Source organism: Sphaerodactylus townsendi, linkage group LG06, assembly GCF_021028975.2.
Source record: "Sphaerodactylus townsendi isolate TG3544 linkage group LG06, MPM_Stown_v2.3, whole genome shotgun sequence".
Classification (NCBI taxonomy): domain Eukaryota; kingdom Metazoa; phylum Chordata; class Lepidosauria; order Squamata; family Sphaerodactylidae; genus Sphaerodactylus; species Sphaerodactylus townsendi.
The window spans coordinates 49,543,250-49,564,793 of record NC_059430.1 but is presented as its reverse complement, the minus strand read 5'-3'; the positions used below and the strand labels follow the sequence as shown (position 1 = coordinate 49,564,793).

The following is a 21,544-nucleotide window of genomic DNA, read 5'->3' as shown; positions in this document are numbered from 1 at the left end:
CTAGAGTAGTAATTTCCTGTGTGAAAGGGCTTGCTGCTGTTTCTGCATTCCTCAGGGCACAGCTCTCAGAGAATGTTACTTTTCCACAGGAAGAGGAAGGGACAAGTTGGTAGTGGATGTGTGGGCTGATAACTACCATGAATTTTCCACATGCCTCAGAGTCAGCTGTGAAAATGAGAGACACAGCTTTGATACGCAGCAATGAGTGGGAGGGGGGATTGGGGGGAGGAGAGGCTAAAATTGGTGATGGACACATGAGGTCATTGTTCACAGGTAAACTACTGCAGAAAGTTACAGGCAAGAAACAATACTGGTATTGCTTATGTCTCAATTCCACAAACACAGAGATGTGTTAATACAACTACAATTCACACAAAGCACCCCCTGAAGACTACTGGAGAATACAAGATTGCATTATTTTTACAACTTCAGGGCACATTTTCTACAGTTCTGGTTGAGAAAGTGTTAAAGTTAAAACTCTTTTCAGTGATTTAGCAATGCCATGGCAAGCTGTTGCAGTAACATATACTGAAGTACTACCTGTTTTTACAAGAAACACATTTTTGTCTAAAAATATTTCCTAGTTGTAGGCACAGAAAAATATCCTGCAGCTTCACTCAAAAAAGTGGTCCAGATACTACCTATAATTCACTGAGTAGTGGCTTTTGTCCTTGCTGCTTTAACAACACAGCAACAAGTCATGAAGTTAACTCAGCAACATTGCTCAGAAGGAAGAGATCTCCCCATTAAAAAAGAAAAGGAAAAGAAAACTTATAAAAGTTAATTTATGAACTCTGCTTAATAGACAGACAACTAATTTTTCAGAGTTGGAAGGAAATTCAGCTTCCTGCTCATTTATACTCCCTTGTTTTCTGTACATCACAGAACTGTTTTCTAGAATCCAACTTGATGGCTTCTTAGATGATTTTGTGATTACTGATACAGATACAAAAACAATTGCACAGCTAACCCTCAACATTTGAATTATGATCAGCCCCTGAGGAAACAGCTCTATGGTAGAGCACATGCCTGGCATGCATAAAGTCTCCTGGGGCATCTCAGCTGAAAGGATCTCAGGCAGCAGGCTTGGGGAAAGGGCCCTCATTGACTGAGGTTTGGAGAACCACCGATATTAAAACAGGATGAAGTGAATCACTGTTTAATTATCCACAAGTGTTTTGTTTCTTTTAAGCCCTATGAACTGTACCGGCACAACAAAATACATTTAAGAAAAAAGCACATTTCACAATAAGTTCACTGTGAAGATATTCCTAAAAGGAGATGCTCAGAATTCAGTACATTCCTTGGCTTACTAAAACTATTTTTTCAAAATAAAAATGCTACCATACAACGTTTACATGCAAGTGACTCCAGATTGACAAAGAAATAAGAACATTTGAAAACAATATGCATCTATTTTAAATATAACAAAGAAAATTTACAGAACTATTGATTAAGAACTCCTCAATTAGCACACACCAACATCTATGCAAATCTGAAGCTCTCCCTCCTAGACTTTACGGACTCCCAAAAATCCACAAGGACTCCACTCCGCTCAGACCCACTGTGAGTGCCATTGGATCCCCTACATATGTTTTGGCAAAATCTCTGGCTGCAAATTACAAAAACTAGTATAAATGGTCTTATGCAATGGAATGCAATGTATGATTCAAGCAATGTATGATTCAAAATACCAAAGACGCTGCATATAAATACTGCAATGGCAAGTGTATTGTACAATATACCAAATTAATCCATATACCAGATAAATATTCCCACTAAATGTGCAGGACTATTTTACAATATTTACAAGTTGTATGTTGATTTATTACATAAATGTACTGATACAAGATTAATTGCAGTGTTGAAGTGACTTAAAAGAAAATGCACAACCTATGGGTTTTGTTTGAATTGTTGAATGAATGGAAATGTATTTATATATGTAATTTACTGTAATTGGAAAATGCAGAAACACTTGATCAGCTCCACAGAGCTTAGTATGGCTTTCTTTGGAGCTTGATAAGGTATTTGGAGGGGGGGAGGGGGAGGGGGAAGACCACCTCATCCTTCTGCACTGCAGGTCTGATCAGGATCTGGCCCTCACAGATAAAACTAACTTTAAAATGGTGACAGCATCTTCATGCCACCCATGAGGACACTGTCACATCTAGTTTGGCCTATAGCAGCCAATCAGTTGCCCTGGAGGGACTAACAAAAACTATGCAAACAAAATGTAGGGAAATCTTTTTGGCACAAGTCACCATAATATAAGCACAGAGTTTTCTTCTAATGTGGCTGCAATTAAAGGAATAATCTGTCATGTACAAAGACTGTGCTAGCACTATAAGCCAACAGCATATTAGCATGCAAACAGTCCTGTAATGCTCTGGATAAAAATAATAGGCAGCACTAATATTTAGTTTGTAATATAGTTTGCCCTCTGGAAAACTTACCTGAGAAGTAGATGAAGAGTTAATATCTATGACAGTTGGGTCAAATGTTCGCATATCAGTTACATCATAGCTAGGATTTATCTGTTGAAAACCAGATTTGAGTAAATTACTATACTTATCTTTAAAAAAACCCCAGATATTGAACAGAACTTAAAAAAAAACCACCCAGATACTGAACAGAACTTTCATATAGTGTATGATTTGGATTACACCAGGATGATTGGAACTATCTCTAGGTGCATGTTCAGTCTTTGTAAGCCCTTGCACTAATCTCAACTAGTGGGATTCTGGCTGTGTCAATGTAAGAACAAAATGCCCAAAAATCCTTGCAGTGCAGATGATGCGATGGAAGGTGAAAAAAATCTGGATCTTGCACTGAGAATATTTGGAGGACAATACACAGATCAGCTCTGCTCCTTATGGCTACCAGAGAAAATGGGACGAGTGCAGCTTGAAGTACAAACCACACAAAAAAAGGATGAGAAACTTTGTGCCACTTTATAGCAGGAAAAAAAATCTTTGTGGAAAAACTTAATAGATTAAAAGAATACATCTTTAGCTACTTTTAGTAGTCAAAATAGCGTTCATCACAAAAAAGTAATCTGAAACTTCACTACAAGATGTTATCTTAAATGCAATCATAGTAAATGTGAAGATGTAAACTCCAACACATTAACGTATTCATTTACTCTATTAAGCCTTCTGCCCTGATATGGAAAGCCCAGGCTAGACAGATCTCAGAAGCTAAGCAAGGTCAAGCCTGGCAAGTATTTGGATAGGAAACCTCAAGGAATACCAGGGTTGTGATGAGAACTTAGGCAATGGCAAAGCACCTCTGAATACCTCATGACTTGACAAAAAACTCCACCAGGCGTCACTGTAAATCACATGTGAGTTGATGGCAAAAAAGCCTGCTACAACAAATACACCTTACCTATTTTTACACCAATGACTCTGAGCAGGTGTGCACGTCCTTAAGAATTGACATAACAGTGGGCCAATTGCTTAGGAGCTCCTCTCTTTCTCTGTCATTGTGTTAATTTCTTTCATAGATGGCACTTTAAGCAGGTATGATGGAAAAACAAGAGGGGTCCCAAAAAGGATATTTAAAGGTAATTTGTTTTGGGACTAGAAGTATCTGAGTAGCCACAAAAGCAGTTAAATGTGCTCCCACACCTGATAGGAAGTGGTGTAAGGCATGTTATATTGGCTGAAGCTGCCAAATCATAGTCTCAAACACATTTTATTTGTTTGCTTACAAAATTTATAGTCTACCTTTCTGTCCAATCAGGGCCATCAAAGAAGCTTATTGTTTAAATACAAAACATAGTGAAAGGACATAATAAAACTAGTTTACAATCAAAATGAAAATACATCTGTAAACTTGAGGGCAGCAATTACCAACTCACAAGATGTTAAAGTAAGTCGATAGAGGCAGTTAGGTACAAAGAGATTAGGGAATTCAGTGGGGAAATTATTTGCCTATGACAGTAAACTTGTTCCTTAAGCAAATTTCCGTTCAGCCAACGATCGTTTGTTGTCCTTACAAAGCAACAATTACAATATAGAATATATTTTCAATATTTAAAAAGGAATTCAGTTTGAAAATCTTATTTTGAACCATGCTGATTTCCAGCACACTAACTGTTCTTAAATTTTAGTGCCATCTAGTGTGAGTTTGCAGAACAAGGAAGATCAATTTCAAATGCCTGTAGAGAGCATCTACAGTTATAAAATGCATTGGAATACATCGTTATGCATAAAGATACAGTGACATTAATATGAATCCTAAGAAACTGCAATTATTACTAGTCTTCAGTATCTCCTCTAATCATTTGCTGACATGGTAACATATAACATTATTTGTTTTAATATTCCACCAAAAAAGGTCAACTGTTTGACTGCTCCCCAAAAACTGGTCAAGCATTTTTGATGAATCAATTTTAATTACAACAATAAAATCAACCTGTTTGATATTTGCACTAAATACAAAAATGAACTGTTATTGTGAAAAAATAAAATTAACTTTAAGTGTAATGAATGATAATAGGCTATTACTTGTACCTCATCTCATTTGCCCCTTCCCCACTATTTCCTACAAGGACTCATTTTCCTTTGTATAGTCTTTCTCATGCTATTTCCTCTTTTCCTGCTCTTTGCACCCCGCATGCCCTCATCTTCCTCTAATTCTTTGTCTCCTTCCCACCCACCACAATACATTTTATCTGCCCTACATTTTCATCTACATTTATTATTTCTTTGCTTCATTTATGCCCTGCCTTTCTCCACCACGGGGACCAAAAGCAGTTCAAAGCATTTCCTTCTTCTCCATTTTATCCTCACAACAACCGCATCAATCACCTACTAAGCTTTCATGGTAGAATGATAATTCAAACTTGGGACTCCCAGACACTAGTCGGAAACTCTAGATACAATCGCTCATTGACTTTTGTGGGGTGGCTGCTGTTGAACAGTAGTAGGCAGCAGGGCCTTCATGAGTCATGAAAGTCACAAAGTATCAAATTGCCTGGCCCAGTGATTACTGGTGGCACAGGTGGCAATGAGTCTTCTCTCAAAGGCCAAAACAGGCCTGGAAAGGGCACTGCCCTCCCAGCCCCTCTTACCTTTCACTGACAGAAACCAGGCTTGGAATTCTAGCAAAATTGTTTTGGTTGACAACTAACAATCATGGAAGATATTTACCGTATATACTCACATATAAGTCGAATATTTCAGCACATTTTTTGTGCTAAAAAAGCCCCCCTCAACTTATACTGGAAAAATGCATGTTCAGGTCATAGTAAGGAGAGAACATTCCTGGATATGCTAAATGACTGTGGCTTAGAGCAGATGGTTGTAGAACCAACCAGGGGAGAGGTGATCCTAGATCTAATTCTATGTGGGACCCAGGACCTGGTGCCAAAGCTGGAAGTCAGCTGTTGTTGAGCCGATAGGGAACAGCCGCACCACAATGCTGTCAGATTCAGTATCTCCTGCATTGAGAACAAGTGAGCAACTACTAATGTAGCTACATTCGCCTTCAGAAAGGGAAAATTTCTCAAAGATGAGGGGATGAGTGCGCAGGAAGTTGAAAAGGGAAAAATCAAGAGAGTCAAAAAAATGTCCAAGATGCTTGGAGTGTTATTTAAAAACACAGTCTTGGGTAAAAGTCTCATTAACTGGAAATGTGTCTCCACATGGTTAGGAAAGTGCAGCCACTTCAGTCCAAAAAAAGAAAGCCACCATGGTTAACAAGGGAACGCTGAGGAAATTATTAGGAAAAAAAGATGTCTTTTAGAAAAAATGGAAGGAAGTCCAACTTAACTGATGTAAAGAATACCAGAGAGAACGTACAAATGGTGGCAAAAGAGAAGCAAGAATTAGCTGATAAGTGAGGCAAAAGGATTATGAGGAACGTGCGACGATGGCTGTGAACATCGTAAAACCAGCAAACAAACAGTCTTCCTTCAAGGCTACACTGCAAAAGCAGGAAGCCAGCAAGGGAAGCGGTAGGCCCGCTAGATGACAAAGGAACAAAGGGTGTGCTAAAAGACGAGACAGGAGAGATTCGCAGAAAAGCTGAATGAATTCTTTTGCATCTGGTTCTAACTCCAAGAGGAGGTGAGGAAAAATTCCTGCACCTGAACCAAGCTTCTAGGAGGCTTAATCCGAGGAACTAACGGAAGATAGTGGTAGACAAGGAAGAAGTTCTGGCAAGCCATTGATAAACTGGAATGCTACCAAATCCCCTGGCCCAGATTGTATCTTCAATCGTAAGAGTTCTTAAAGAGCCTTCCTTAAGCGATGAAATTGTTGATGTTCTCAATTTTAATCATGCAACTTCTATCCTTTGAAATCAGGCTCCATCCCCTGAAGACTGGAAGATGGCTTTGAATGTCACACCAATCTTTAAGAAAGGATCTTAGGGGGGACCCGAAATTACAGGCCAGCTGGGGCTTGACATCTGTTCCTGGTAAATTAGTAGAATCCTTCGTCATTAAAGATAAAATTATAAAACATGTACAAAAGCAAAACTCGCTGAGAAAGAGAGTCATTGCAATGGCTCTTGGTGCAGAGGCAAATCCTGTCTTACAAACTTACTAGAGTTCCTTTTGAGGGATGTAAATAGGCATGTGGGATAAGGGGAACCAGTGGACATACTGCCCACTTGGATTCTCCGGCAAAAGGTTTCTTTTGACAAAGTTCCTCAACCAGAGACTCATTGAGAAAACTCAGCAATGAAGGAAATAAGAGGGGAAGTCCTCCTATGGATTGATTAAAAAACTGGTTGGAAAAACAGGAAGCAAAGAGTGGGTGTAAATGGGAAATTCTCACAATGGAGAGATGTGGGAGTGGTGTCCCCAAGGATCTGTATTGGGACCTCAGTGCTCTTTAACCTATTCATAAATGACTCCTGGAAGTAGGGTGGGTAGCTGCAGGCCAAGTTTGCAGATGATGATACCAAATTATGTAGGGTGGTGGAGAACCACAAAGGATTTCTACAGGGAGCTCCAAGCCGACCTTGATAAATTAGGGTGAGTGGGCTAAGCAATGGCAAACGCAGTTCAATGTAGCAAAATGCAAAGTGATGCACATAGGGGCAAAAAATCCAAACTCACATACACGCTACAGGGTCAGTGCTATCAGTCACAGACCAGGAAAGGGGATTTGGGCTGCCTTAGTTGATAGTTCCATGGGAATGTCAACTCAATGTATGGCAGCTGTGAAAGGCAAACTCTATGCTGGGGATAATCAGGAAAAGGAATTGATAATAAAACTGCAAAGATTTGTCATGCCCCTTATAAGACGTGGTGCGAATTTCACACTTGGAGTACTGTGTTCAGTTCTGTCACCACATCTCAAAAAGGATATTGAAGAGATAGAAAAAAGTGCAGAGAAGGGCAACGAGGGATGATTGAGGGACTGGAGCACCTTCCTTATGAGGAAAGGCTGCAGCGTTTGGGACTCTTTAGTTTGGAGTGGAGACGTCTGAGGGGGGATATGATTGAAGTCTATAAAATTATGCATGGGGTAGAAAATGTTGACAGAGAGAAATTTTTCTCTTCTCACAATACTAGAACCAGGGGGCATTCATTGAAAATGCTGGGGGGAAGAATTAGAACTAATAAAAGGAAACACTTCTTCACGCAACGTGTGATTGGTGTTTGGAATATGCTGCCACAGGAGGTGGTGATGGCCACTAACCTGGATAGCTTTAAAAGGGGCTTGGACAGATTTATGGAGGAGAAGTCAATTTATGGCTACCAATCTTGATCCTCTTTGATCTGAGATTGCAAATGCCTTAACAGTCCAGGTGCTCGGGAGCAACAGCCGCAGAAGGCCATTGCTTTCACCTCCTGCATGTGAACTCCCAAAGGCACCTGGTGGGCCACTGCGAGTAGCAGAGAGCTGGACTAGATGGACTCTGGTCTGATCCAGCTGGCTTGTTCTTATGTTCTTATGTTCTTATACGCGAGTGAGGTATTTTTAAAAATATTTTAGAGTTTTTACTTTGTTAGCCGCCAGGGGGAGCAGTTTTTGGTTAATGCGAATCTCCATGGGTTTCTCCAGATAGCCTGGGAACTATAATCTATCAGCCTTCATTGGCCATGCTGGAAGGGGCTGATGGGAATTGTAGTTCCTGAACATCTGGAGAGCCGCAGGTTCCCTACCCCTGGGCTAGCGGCACCAAAATTTCAGGGTATCATCAGGTGACACTCCTGATGATACCAGCCAGGTTTGGTGAAGTTTGGTTCAGGGGGTGCCCCATCCCCCATTGTTTCCAATGGGAGCTAATAGTAGATGGGGCTACCTTTTTGCGGGTCCATAACTTTGGACCCCCTGAACCAAACTTCACCAAACCTGGGTGGTATCATCAGAAGTGTCTCCTAAAGATACTCTGAAATTTTGGTACTGCTAACATAAACATTCCTCCCCTGACAGGCACCCTCAAATTCTCCCCAGATTCTCCCTTTATTTCACACCCCACCGCCCCGAGTGGATTTAAAGGGAGACTCAGGGCTTACAGAGCTAGTTTACTGTTTTTCTTTGAAATAAATATTCAAAATCATTTAACCTACTGATGCCTCAATTAATGTAATTTATTGGTATCTATTTTTATTTTTGAAATTTACCAGTAGCTGCTGCATTTCCCACCCTCGACTTGTACGCAAGTCAATAAGTTTTCCCAGTTTTTTGTGGTAAAATTAGGTGCCTCGACTTCTATGCGGGTCAACTTATACACTAGTATATATGGTATTTATTTAAAGCTACAGGCACTTCTTTCATTGTTTGGAGTTTTTCAATCCCCTGGTGTATGTTTGCCTTTTTTAGATTTCAATTTTTTCTGCAAACTTGGGGAGTTTTCCAGGATTGTAGGAAGATATGCCTTGTTAATTATGGCTCTAGCCCCAGATTTAAGTATCCTCAGATGATAATTAGATACACTGTTAATTGTTTACCTCAACTGACTGTCGTTTTACATCATGGTGATGAGGAGATCGAGGGTAAATATCAAGAAGGTGAGGAGGTTCATCAATGTGTATCCTCCGCATATGCTTTTTAAGAACTTTTTTATATTCAAATACATCAAAATTAGTTTTCCATAACAATACCTGTAACAAGACATAAATGTATATTTAAGTGTGCTGAAATGTATATTTAATTTAAAAAGCAACATAAATCACTTTATTTAGTTATGGGGTATGTTAATTTTAAGCATCTTGAATGTACTAACCTGAAAAACACAATGACATTAACAAATTACCTAGCAAGAATACAAGACATGCAAAAAAAGTACAAATTATAATTCTAACAAGACTTTTGAGAAACAAAAGATAACCAGAGTGAAGTCATCTTTGTAAAAGCACCCAAGAATTGTGGTTTTATTTTTTATTTATTAAAAGATACTTTAATCCACATATCTCCGAAAAACAATTGAAACGTTTTAACAAACCTGTGCATCTATGCCACCAGAGGCAAATGTTTCCCCACCTTTTGCAAAGGTTACAGAGAGGACAGGTCCCTGGGGGGAGGAAAACAGATAAAAATTAGCTATTTTCTTTTTTATGCATTCTTCTACCTCCAATACCCTTGGATTCTCTATCTTCTTGCACAATGCCCTTCCTAGTCATTGCTTTATCCATAACACCCTTTTCTGTCCTGTTTGGGCTTATAGAACCTCAAACCTGGAAAGGGGAGGGGGACATTGTGAGATCTCAGGGAAATCTTAGGCTGCACTTGCAGTCTCTTTCCCTCTCCTGTTGCCCTTGCCTGACTAAACTGCTTGCAGTTGTTGGCTGGGATTGAAATGGGGGCTCATACTGTGTTACTGCTGTTGCAGCATTCTGCCTCTTTGCTGTTGTCATTCTGGCAGGTTTGGAAGCTGTTGTTGCAGTTGAATTGGGGCCTTAAAAGACCCATACTATATTGCTGCTAGAGAAGCATTTCTCCTTGTTGCCACTATCCTGGTGGGTTTCCCTGTTGTAGGATTGGGGTGGGGGGAGATCACTATTTTTGGTGGATCAACCACCGATTTCTTTATTTACATTTCTTTATTTAAATAAAAGTTTATTATGAATAAATAAATGTGTCAAGCCATGAAATGGATTCTTGACATACCTGTAAGGAATGGCTTAATAATTCAAAGTGAAGAAAAACAGGATAGCCCCTAAAAATGGCATAACTTGTAACTTATTCAACCATTTGGGCAAAACAATCTGTTGGTTAGCCATTTGGAAAGTCTATGCTGGCAACAAAATTACAATGCCACTGTCCTGAGCAAAGGAAACAACCTACCACATTTAAATTCACCCACCATTTCTGAACTATACATGCTGCCAACCCCTGGATACAGCAGTGGTCAGAATGAACATGCAGAAGGTGTCTTCTGCTCACAAAAGGGCCTTTTTATACCTTGGGCTGCACAAGAAAAGTGAAACTACAATCTAAGGATGCTCTTCAACTTGTACACAGTATCAAATTTTACCAGTAATAACAGATTACCACATTTTAGTTATGAATAAGTGTCTGAACAACACCAATAGCCTCATTGGCTGGTGAGGCATTATAGCATGGCATTAGAAACAATAATCAGGGTAAGACAAGCCATTTCTGATACTTTAACTTAAACTGATGATCTATAATATTTTACTTGCACAAAGAATGTTGTGCTGTCAAATATGAGCAATAAACTAAAGGCAGTGAGTCATATTAGCTTTATCCTTACATATAAAATGTAGTAAGAAGGTTTTTTATTAAAAATTCCAGATTCACAGAGTAAGCAAATGCTGCATGTATAATGTACCCATCTGATATATTCCCACTGCACACACAAACACACTGCACACACCACACAGACATTATATCTTAGTGTAGAAAAATAATAATACATAGTGATGCTTGACAGCAAGGCCCAAGAACAGGATACGAGAACTAACAGCATGCTACCTCATGTCCATGAAGTGTGTACAAGAGCCTTCCTCCTAAAAGATCAATTATCTTAACGGTACCATCAGTGGAGGCTGTGATGAGATTGTTACCAGAAGGATGGAAAGCTGTGTAATTAACTGCAGCTCTGTGGACTGATAAGAATTTTTTTAAAAAATCAGTATTTGATGCAAAAACATACCAAATATTCTCCATAATCATAATATTTGCATCCTAAATAATTTTATAAGCAACAGCTTTTTGGCTTTTAGCTCTTTGCTTGTCTTAGTGATTTTCTACTCGTCTGTCTCTAGTCATTTTGGCCCACAGGCCATCTCAGTTATCCTTAGGTTGTCTTTTCAACTATCTTTTGGTCTCACAAGTGGAGAATGCTCACCTAATGCTGTACAGCATCATAGAAAATAGTCCAGAAGAGCTTCTGTTTCAATGACATATAAATGTATTCTCTAAAGAATTGCCTGAGACTTCTGAATAGCCAGTTTAAATAGAATTACATATGTTCAGCCTCCTGCCTACAACAGGGCTATGTGTTCATAAATAGGACTGCACACAAACAGTTTCCACCAATCTTTTAAAATACTAAAGCAAGCTTTCCAATTGTATGTTCTTATAAAGACTTAAATTTAAAACAAATAAGAGACTACAGCTTCACACTTTGCTCAGTCTAAAACTTTCTTCCAGACTTTTGCCAAGATAACAGCTCACAAATTGTTCACTTGGATAGACTTCACAATTGCAGGCAAGTTTTTTTACACAATATTTGATGTGACCTTGGCAGGACACATGGATGCAGAAACTGCCCACTTCTTTGGAGGATATAGTTTGTTTGCTCTGACTTTGTAACATAGGTGGATGATGCCAGTTTACCTGAAGTAAGATTTGTTGTGCAAATGGAGGCTGGTGAGTAGAAGCTTTTGAACAGGAAAAAAGAACAGTTCCAGAAAGAGAAAGCATGAGATAATAAGGCAAGCCTCGCAGTGGAAAAGTTACTGCACATGAACAAAGATCATAAGAAGCCAACTAAATTGTAAGAAAAATCTGTTGTAAGATACCAGACAAACTTTGACAAAAGTTTATGCCCTGAAACCTTCTTGGTGTCCGAGGTGCTACTAGACTTGAATCTAGCTCTTCTACTACAGAACAGCATGGCTGCTTTCCTGATACTATCTTCCCCAGAGAGACTGCAACCAAGAAATCAGAGGGAGATTAAGATTTGGAAGGGCATCCATGAAAACGTTAGAAAAGATCCTCTGAAGATGCTAGCCACAGATGCAGGCTGAGAATGCTGCTAGAACAGGAGCATCAGGAGAGAATGCTGCTAGAACACGGCCATACAGCCCGGAAACCACACAGAACCCATTAGAAAAGATCCTTAAGTGAAAGGAAGTGTCACTGGAGACCAAGACCAGGATAGTTCATACAAAGATATTCCCTATCACTATGTGTGGATGTGAACAGTGGACAATGAAGGAAGTCGACGGGAAAATTTGATTAATTTAAAATGTGGTGTGTGGGTGGGTGGGGAGGGGGGTTGGTTATAAATACTATGAATGACCAAAAAGGCAAATCAGCGGGTTCTAGATCAAACCAAGTCTGAATTCTTCTTAGAAGCTAAAATGACTAAACTGAGTCTATTTTACTTTGGTCACATCATGAGAAGACAACACTTGCTGAAAAAGACAAAAATGATTAAAAAGTTGAAAGCAGTAGGAAAACTGGAAGACCCAACATGAGATGGATTAACTCAATAAAGGAAGCCATAGCCTTCAAGGCTGTTAATGACTGGACATTTTGAAGAAAGTTAATTCATAGCTCACTGTAAGTCGAAGTGACTTGATGGTGCATAACATACATACAAATTTACCCTCTGAATGCATGGCAAAAAGAAGATCTGAAAGGGAAAGCATCCCATGGTCTTAGCCTTTACCTCATCAGCTCTTAAAGTAATTATGAAGAGGTTTTGTAATCTTGAGCCATACAAACAGTTACCTTGATGATTTTGCAATAACTTGTTTGTTCGAATGTCCCATATTTTCACTGTGTGATCAGAACCTGCACAAGCTAAGCATGTACCATCAGGATTAAAGTCAACATAGTTTGCAAATCTACAAGAGAACAGAAAGAAGGTGTTATTGTTTAGGAGCAGTGGCATCTACTTGTCTTAACATTTCATTCTTACAGAATGGAATTTGTGACTGTCAGTACAGAAATGACAAATATAATTACATTTTGCTTCACATAAACACAGTCACAATTACCAATATACTTATCTATTCCTCATTATTTGAGAGTCTGGAACAGCAACAAATGTTTTGCTAAGCTACAGAGGAAGTAACTAATTGAATTGATCATTGAACAAAAAGCAACACAAAACCATATGTCTCTTTCCTAAGGTGCCAACCACAGTTTGGTGCTATGCAGTCTTGAGACAGGCAGCCCAATCCAGAGGTGCAGGCAGGAGGGGATAGCGCTGCTGTTGTGCCACCCTGCCACCTTCAGAGGGCTTTTCAGTATGTGGGAAGGAAAAAAAGACAAAAAACCCTCCCTGTCACTGGAAAGCCCTCCATAGGGCTCCATGGACCTATGTCAAATAAAAGGGTGGCGTAGGTCCAGGACAGCAGCACACCTGGAGTGAAAGTCGGGGGGGGGGGGGAAATCTGGCTAACTTCAGTCATGCCACCTCCACAACTCCCTTCAGCTCCCCCCCTCTGGATTGAGCTGTTAGGCCTTTTATATTTTAACTCTGGAAGACAAGAAATGAAAGAATATATGCAGAATTAAAGGGAATATAAACCACTGCTAACAGGATGTAGCCATATATACTACTGTGGAGAGCCTGAAAAGACATAGTGCTGTAGACAGAACTGCTCAAAGTACTCATTCCAGTTGTGGAATGTTTTATGGCAAAATGGAGTAAATTAACAGTGTAAATTTAGAAGAAAAGTAACACTGAAGTCTAGCATCAAAAACCCCCCAAACTTTTAGAAATGAATTTATTTTTATTCAGAGTACTAACAGTTACTATTCAGATCTTTCTTTTATGAATCATAACAGCCTAATATTTTTCTTATAACAACCTGCTAATAGATCAACTGGAATTATAGAATAACTGAAGTCATCATTAAAACACTTCTCCATTTTCACATTTGAAAGAAGATTACCCATCACGGTCCATTATGCTATGAACACATATTCTGTTTCTTACATCCCAGACCTTAACAGTTTTATCTTCACTACAAGATACTATTAATCTTCCATCAGGTGAATATCTAGAAAAGAAATGTAAACAGTTTACAAATTTAAAGATAATTTAGTGTTGGAATATAGAAATAACAGTCTCCTTTAAAAAACTGTTAAAATCCGTTTAAATAAATTGTTTCACCGTGCGTCAACAACATCTGAATCAGAGACAAACATATGGAGCACTGCAACACACATAATGAAGAAATCTGGCTGCATTCACAGGCATTTGGGTGCTGCATTCAAGGGACCAACTCCACTTAATAGTGGAAATACATTCTAAACACAGTTTATCTTCACATGGCAGCCAAGAATTCATTGCATTAACATTTTTAAAAGTTCATCATCAATATATCTACTTCTCAACACGGCTCCATCTATGGATATTTAAATCCAGCGACTGGAGCCATGGACAGTCAAGACAGCTCTTTCTACAAACTTAGGGAAAGCCTCAGGTTTCCAGAAAAATCTGAACTAAAAAAAAGGAAAGTTACCCCCCTCCCCCCAAATAATAGAAACAGTACATGTCCATTTAATGAATCAATGTCCTTTGCAGTAACCATTGTGGGGGGTTGCTAGGCAACTACAACAATATTACTAAACATCAAGCCTTGGTTTCTGTCAGTAAAAGGTAGGAGGGAACAGGATGGACTCAACAGGACCAGTCCTAGCAGCAACCATTGGCTGACCCAGTTGCTTGCTACAATTCAACAGCAGCCACCAAAGGCAGGTGCATTTATTCTAAAAAATTCAGAAACTAAAGTAGCATGTGCTTTATTAAATAAGTTTAAACAAATTAAATAATGTCAAATAGTAAGGTGACAGTTTATACTACTAAGGATACTTACTACATAGTGAGTTCCACTAAAAGGAAAGGGAATTACTCCTAATTAACATAAAGAAATGTTTTGGAGTCAAAGTATAAATGTAACTCAGTTATGCTTTACAGCACTCATGCTGTCCCCCTTTCCGCCCTTTATACATTTTTCTTCATGTTTACCCATCGTCATCTTAGGAATATTCCACACATTTAATATATTTCCACTAGAAGATCGAGGAATGCAACAGGCCTCAGAAAGAGAAAAAAATCTGCTAGGACAACAATGGAAGCTTCTACTTTTCAGACTGGGAAAATAATAAATATAGGAACTTACTTCGCACAGCGGACCCAGTGAGTGTGCTGATATAAGGTAAACAAAACACTCTGACTATATACACTCCACACTTTGACCAATCTGTCATTGGAAGCAGTAACTAGGAATTGGCTGTCATGTGAAAAATTCACACTGCGGACTGATGCGGTATGGCCTTTTAATGGTGTGGATTCACCGTGACTGTAAACAAAGTGAAATAAAAATTGCTTCTACATTGGTCTGACAATAACAGCAAAAAGAAATTAAAAGTTTACTGCTCAATTCACCTTTTCCTCAACTTCCAGTTTAAAAATGGTTTGTATTTTCAAAAGGAAACAGACTAGGTTAGCATGTCTCTTTCTTTAACAGTGGAAATGACTATACCTGGGCTACAATAATACTCATTACAATCCTGAACATAGTTTAACAAGTGTTGTGGCCATTGAATATCTCAGTATTAGCAAGTGTCTATAAACTATCTATAAACAGTTTACATAGATTGAACAATGTAAACATGTGAGTAGACCATTGATCATGAAAGATCTAGTGTCCCTTATGCAAACACTATCCAGACAAGCCCCTGGTTTCTTTGACTGTTTTGTGGATGAAATCCACTTCTTCAGTAAAAGTTGTAAAGTCTTGCCCAGATTATTATAGGATCATAGGCTATCTGATCATTCTCTTCTTCATTTAACCTAATGATGCATCCACAACAAACACTGTGGTGGACACATCAGACGTGTCGCTCAGGTAAATTCAGAAAAATTGATATAAATATTTTTCATGAATGCCTTCTGCCAGAAAATATCAGAGAAACAGAGATATGCTCCAAGGCTCTTTCAACATGGGACTAATGTAAAAATAAATGAAACAGAAAACTTTATTTCTTAGTAATACTTACATACAAGGAATCCAAAGTCTGGCTGTCCTGTCTTGAGAAGCAGATGCTACCAGCTGTCCATCTGGTGAAAACTCTACACCGGTTACACCTTCTGTATGACCTACAAATCTGAAAGCTTTGGAATTTGGTCTTAGATTCCATATCATAAGAAACTTGTCCAAAGAAGATGTGGCTGCAAGAAATAGTTATGAAGCTATTAACTACAAAAGCAACGTACTAGGATCACTGCATCCACACATATGAAAAGACATGTCAAGTTTTTATTCTATATATGATATGTGTCTTGATTCTTTACTGCCAATTCATGAGTTATTGTTCGAATAAAATGCTGAACCTAATGTAAATGTCAATTTGCATCAGACTGAAATCTAGGGGGAAAAAAATGAGGGAGGGAGAAGATATATAACTATCAATTCCTCAGAAGTAAGACACAAGAACCCTAGAGATAGATAAGCAGATGACCAAGTATTTTTAGTCTTAACTAATTTTACCAGATCCAGGATTCTATCAGAAAAGGAAATAACATCTGTACAATTTTCAGAAATTAAGATGTTTGCTTACATTTAATAACCATTAGAAAACATTATCAAAAAATCTCCACTCTTGTCTGAATTCTTAAATTGAAAAGCAATTCCAAGAGATTTCAGCACAGAAGTCTAAGCCTAGAGTGATTTCTACATAAGAAACAGAGAAATACAAAGTTGGAAGCTATCTTAAAGGTCATCTAGTCCAGCCTTCTTCACAATGCATGAAATTTACAACTACCCCTTCACTCCTCCAATGACCTCTGTTCCATGCACAGAAGATAGCAAAAAACCTCCAGGATCCCTGGCCAATCTGGCCTGCACAAAAATTTCTCCCTGACCACTAAGTGGCCATTTGGCATTAACGTGGGCATGTAAGAAAGGGCCACAAGAGCCAAACACTGATACAACCCTTGCTGCCTTCCTTCTCATAATCTGCTTAAGTTCACGAATTTAGATTTTAGAGAAAGAATTAAAAGAGGTGTCTTGCTACATATAATATATAGTGTTATAATTGGGTTAAACAAGATTTTGCATTCCATTTTAACACTTGCAAAAATTATAGCAACAGATGAATGAAACTGGAAATTTTTGGTTAGTCAAATTACTCTTGAAACACAGCTGTTTCACCTTATAACCAACTCTGCCTCAAAATAATTTTATCCTAGTCATAGAAATATGAATATGGGAAGGATCAACACCATAAATTAACTGGCAGTAATAATGGAAGAAAGAGACTGTGGTTCAGGGTACAGCACCTGTTTGGTATGCAGAAAATTCCAGGTTTAATCCCCAGCATCTCAGGTAAGGAACAGGTTGCAGGTGATGTGAAAGACCTCCACCTGAAACCCTGGAGAGTTAATGTCCATCTAAGTAGACAATACTGATGGCCCAGAGGACTGTGATTTATTATACGGCAGCTTCATGTGTGTTCATGTGTGAATGTGCACAATGAATAACAGCTAGATTCAAGTCCAGTAGTACCTTAGAGATTCCCTGAATATCTTGTTGGTCTCTAAGGTGTTACAGGTCGTGAATCTAGCAGTTCTACTGCCGACCAACATGACTACTTTTCTGAAACTATGTTCATTGTTCTTGTCAGTGAAGTAATATTCATACTAACACTTTCTGTAGTAACCAAAGGTTCTTTGAAGGTAACCTATATCTCACAAGGACAGCTAAAATACACAACCTAGGCTATATCGGTGGCTTTTGTTAAATGCTATTTTGGATCATGGTTGCAGAGGGTCCTAAGTCCATCACAGTAACTTCCCCAGTTACGTTATAGATAAGAAAACAGACATCCATGTTTAGAGTAACTGCCAAATATTCAATACTTAACCTCCATGGAAAGCAAGTTGTACTTCTTCTAACTGGCAAATTAAAAGTAAGACAAAAGAGATTTAAATCTTGAATGTATATTCCAGTTCTTTTCATCTTAAACCTAACAGCCTTTCCTTTCCTAATTACAGCTCCAAGTTCACCATATGATCACCAAACAACTGCACTGGATTTTTCTGAACACTTACTCCAAATAAGTATTACTTTTTTCTAACACTTACTCCAATGGGACAAAGCATTCACAAGATTCCACAACAAAGGTTTTCACCAGGGAATTTTTTTTTTCACTTTGACACAGAATTGTCAATGGAAATTCCAATAAGGAACTCCATGAAACCTTTGTTTATATGTGCTTCAGCAACAAACTTACCAAGTACTTTAGTATTTGGACTGAAGGCAACACAGGTTACTGCATCTTTGTGGCCTTTAAAATAACGGATCAAAATAGGATCCTCCTAAAAAAAGAGCACTTAATTATAAACAGACATACTTGACCAATAAATAAATTGCTTCAATAAATATAATTCTACAATAAATCTTATTAACAGTCTTTAAGGTGGCACAATCCTCTCTGGTAGGTAAATTATTAATTATTAATCCACTGAACATTCTTTTGAAAGCTTGAGGTAAACTCACAGCTTGATTTGCAGTTTACATGAAGTGCAATACCTGATTGAAAACTATTTAACATTAATTCTACATTATTATTCTACATTAAAGGTTCCAAATCAAATAAACAAACAAATGTAAATCATGGGTGCCACGGTGTCAGCCTGCAATATAACTGGATATAATCAAGGAGCCTCATAACTTTGCCATAGCAAAGCTCATAAATCTGCCAATGTCTCCAATGAGTACCAGTCTCCAGATCAACAGAAGTAAAATTATGGTATCCAAAGGCAGCATGTCAAAAAGGGTTGCATTTGCATCTTAGTACATAATTAGAGTGACATTCCTTCATTCCTAAATCATGGCACATTTGCAAACAAACTTCACTACCACTAACATAAATCAGTGAAACTTGGTGGATTCATTGGCCTGTTGTCAGGCTAGATGGAGCCTGGCAACCAGCAGAGGAGGATGGGGGGAAGGGAGCTCCACAAATTTGACCAAAATACTTTTGTTTTCCTGAGAAGAGGCTCTCACTTTATCTCAATCTTCTGACCTTGGGTTCATCTGCATTCCTGCACTTCAAGCCTTCTGTAGTGTGGGATAGTATTACAGGAGAGATAGGGAGGAGGAGAAAAGGGGGTTGATATACTGGGTTTGTCTGAAGGTTCTGGCAGAACCAGCTTTTTCCCTCTTACCCATGTATCTACCAATAAAGGCTACTTAACCTTAATCTGATTTGGATCATAATCCAGGGTTTGACACCTGTTTTTTTTTTCCTGGATGCACCAAGCAGACAGACTGTATGGCCCATTTGTAATCTGTAGCAATTTTTCCATGACAAATCTTCTTCGTACAAGTCAAATAATTTACAATAAACAATCCAGATAACAATTTTGTTGTGCAAGCACTGCAATCTGGGCAAAATAAATTGGTCGCATGCATATACATGATGTGAACATACTTAAAAATAAGTATGCTTATGACCATGATACATTCAATCTTCAGCAGTGATTTCCTCCCCAGCATGACCTTAACAGCATTAAAAATGTTAGGAAAATGCTCCCCTACTCATTAAGGTGACTAAGATTGCACCACCAGATATTTGGGAGGAGGAGTGGGGAGAGGAACAACATACATTAGCATCAGACCAATAGTTCTGAGTCTCCTCTGACATGCCTCATTGAACATCTCATACAAGAAGTGGGACATCTTAAGCAAACAAGTTCAGCAATATGTTGCAACCAAAACAACAAGAATTAACACCTGTCTTTAAGTGACAGGCTATGACATCACAAGTGTTAGTGAGCCCAATCCCATTTCACCAGATGAAGCACTTCCAGCTGAGAGAAAACATCTCCCTCTCTGTGCACATGGTTGGTACCCTCTTATGCACAAACAACCTGCAGGCTGAGATAACACTTCATGAATCTACCACTGCAGAAGAGGGCTCTAGTCTACCAAAGTTTATGCTAGAATGAAACGTTGCTAGTCGTCAGAATGCCACAAGATGATTGTTTCATTTTGTCACAATAAATGTGCCAGTCTTTAAGGTGCCAGGAGACCCTGTGGTTTTCATTGGACCGCTGGGCACGTTGCGGCTCCTGAGAGGCGGGGGCGGGTCTTGGCTCAGCAAGGCCCCCTTCACTAACCCTGGGTTAGCCAGGAGCCTGTGGAAACGGAGGGAAAGCAACAAATGGAAGGGGAAGGCAGCCTCTCCCAGCTCGTACCAGTACTGACGCCATCCGTGTCTGGGGACCTGGTGGCCGTGTTCTCTTCCGAGCCCTCTCAAAAATGCCGCGCTTCAGACCGCCTCAGTCGATTCCCGATCACGCTCCTTTAGAAAGGAAAACAACGAATTTCCGTTTCTGGGAGGTCAGCTCAAACTTTACCGCTCCTCACCCAAACGGAGAAGTTGCTCCGGGAGGGGAGAGAGAGAATCTCGGCCCCAGCCGCCACTCACACCCAATTTCGGGCATCCATACAATAGGCACTCGACCCAGTCTTAAAGAAACCGCTTTTCTGCGGTGGCCGACTAGACGGCGCAGGTGTTGCCTAGCAACAGTAGGTACCCGGATGTGTGTGTCTGCGCATGTCGGAAAGAGGTTTAGAGGCTTTTGCTGAAATGAATTACGTCACTTTCCTCTCTCGTCACAAAGAGGGTGGGAGGAAGAGGTGGGCGACCAAGCGCGGAGTTTGGCACTTGGGGGTAAAGATCGCCGCTGTCAAGTGGTGTGACTTAAAAGGAATGAACGTATTTCCTAATAGTAGCTGGTGGAATCATTTAGAACACAAGTGTCAAACTCGCGGCCCTCCAGATGTTATGGACTACAGTTCCCATCATCCCCTGGGTACCAATCTAATCTGAAAAAATTCTGCTTTTTATAATGCTTACTCTCGGACCAAGCTCTGAAACAGTTTCCAGTCCATCTCTCTCTTTCTTCTCTCCTGTTGACTCAGACCCTATTTGGTGATTGATAGGAGCAGGACCCAACCTTACTCTATGAACAGCTGTTTGACAGGGTACCCATGAAAGTCTTTTCACACTCACCCACGATTTTGTAACTTCATGCTTGAACTACTGTAATGTGCTGCATGTTGCACTTGAGGACAACTAGAAGGTTCAGCTGGGTCAGAATGTGGCAGCTTGAGTATTGTCAGGGGCAAACCATCAGGAATACACTTGCCAGTTTTAAAACAACTTTACTGGGTACCAGCTTATTTTTGAATTCAATTCATGGTGTTGGATATGGCCTTTAACCCTCTACACGGCCAGTAGCTGCTGTCAATAAATCCAAAGGACCATCTCTCCAAATATTTTCCAGTGTGTCACTTGTGGTGTTCGGATTGCCATCTCCCGTTTGTTCCTTCAGTAAGTGCAGTGTACCTGGCATC

At 39.4% G+C, this 21,544-nt stretch overlaps 1 protein-coding gene across 1 annotated transcript; it reads right to left on the bottom strand.

Moving 5' to 3' along the window:
- Window positions 1–483: 483 nt before the first annotated feature.
- Window positions 484–20,698, bottom strand: POC1B (POC1 centriolar protein B). Its single transcript, XM_048501552.1, has 12 exons — window positions 20,613–20,698; window positions 20,380–20,486; window positions 18,411–18,495; window positions 16,176–16,347; window positions 15,296–15,475; window positions 14,063–14,170; window positions 12,891–13,006; window positions 10,902–11,035; window positions 9,409–9,477; window positions 8,915–9,067; window positions 2,454–2,534; window positions 484–540 (listed from the first exon to the last, which is right to left on the bottom strand). Exons 2-12 carry the CDS (start codon window positions 20,392–20,394, stop codon window positions 484–486), a joined length of 1,170 nt encoding a protein of 389 aa, XP_048357509.1. The 5' UTR covers window positions 20,395–20,486; window positions 20,613–20,698.
- Window positions 20,699–21,544: the final 846 nt, after the last annotated feature.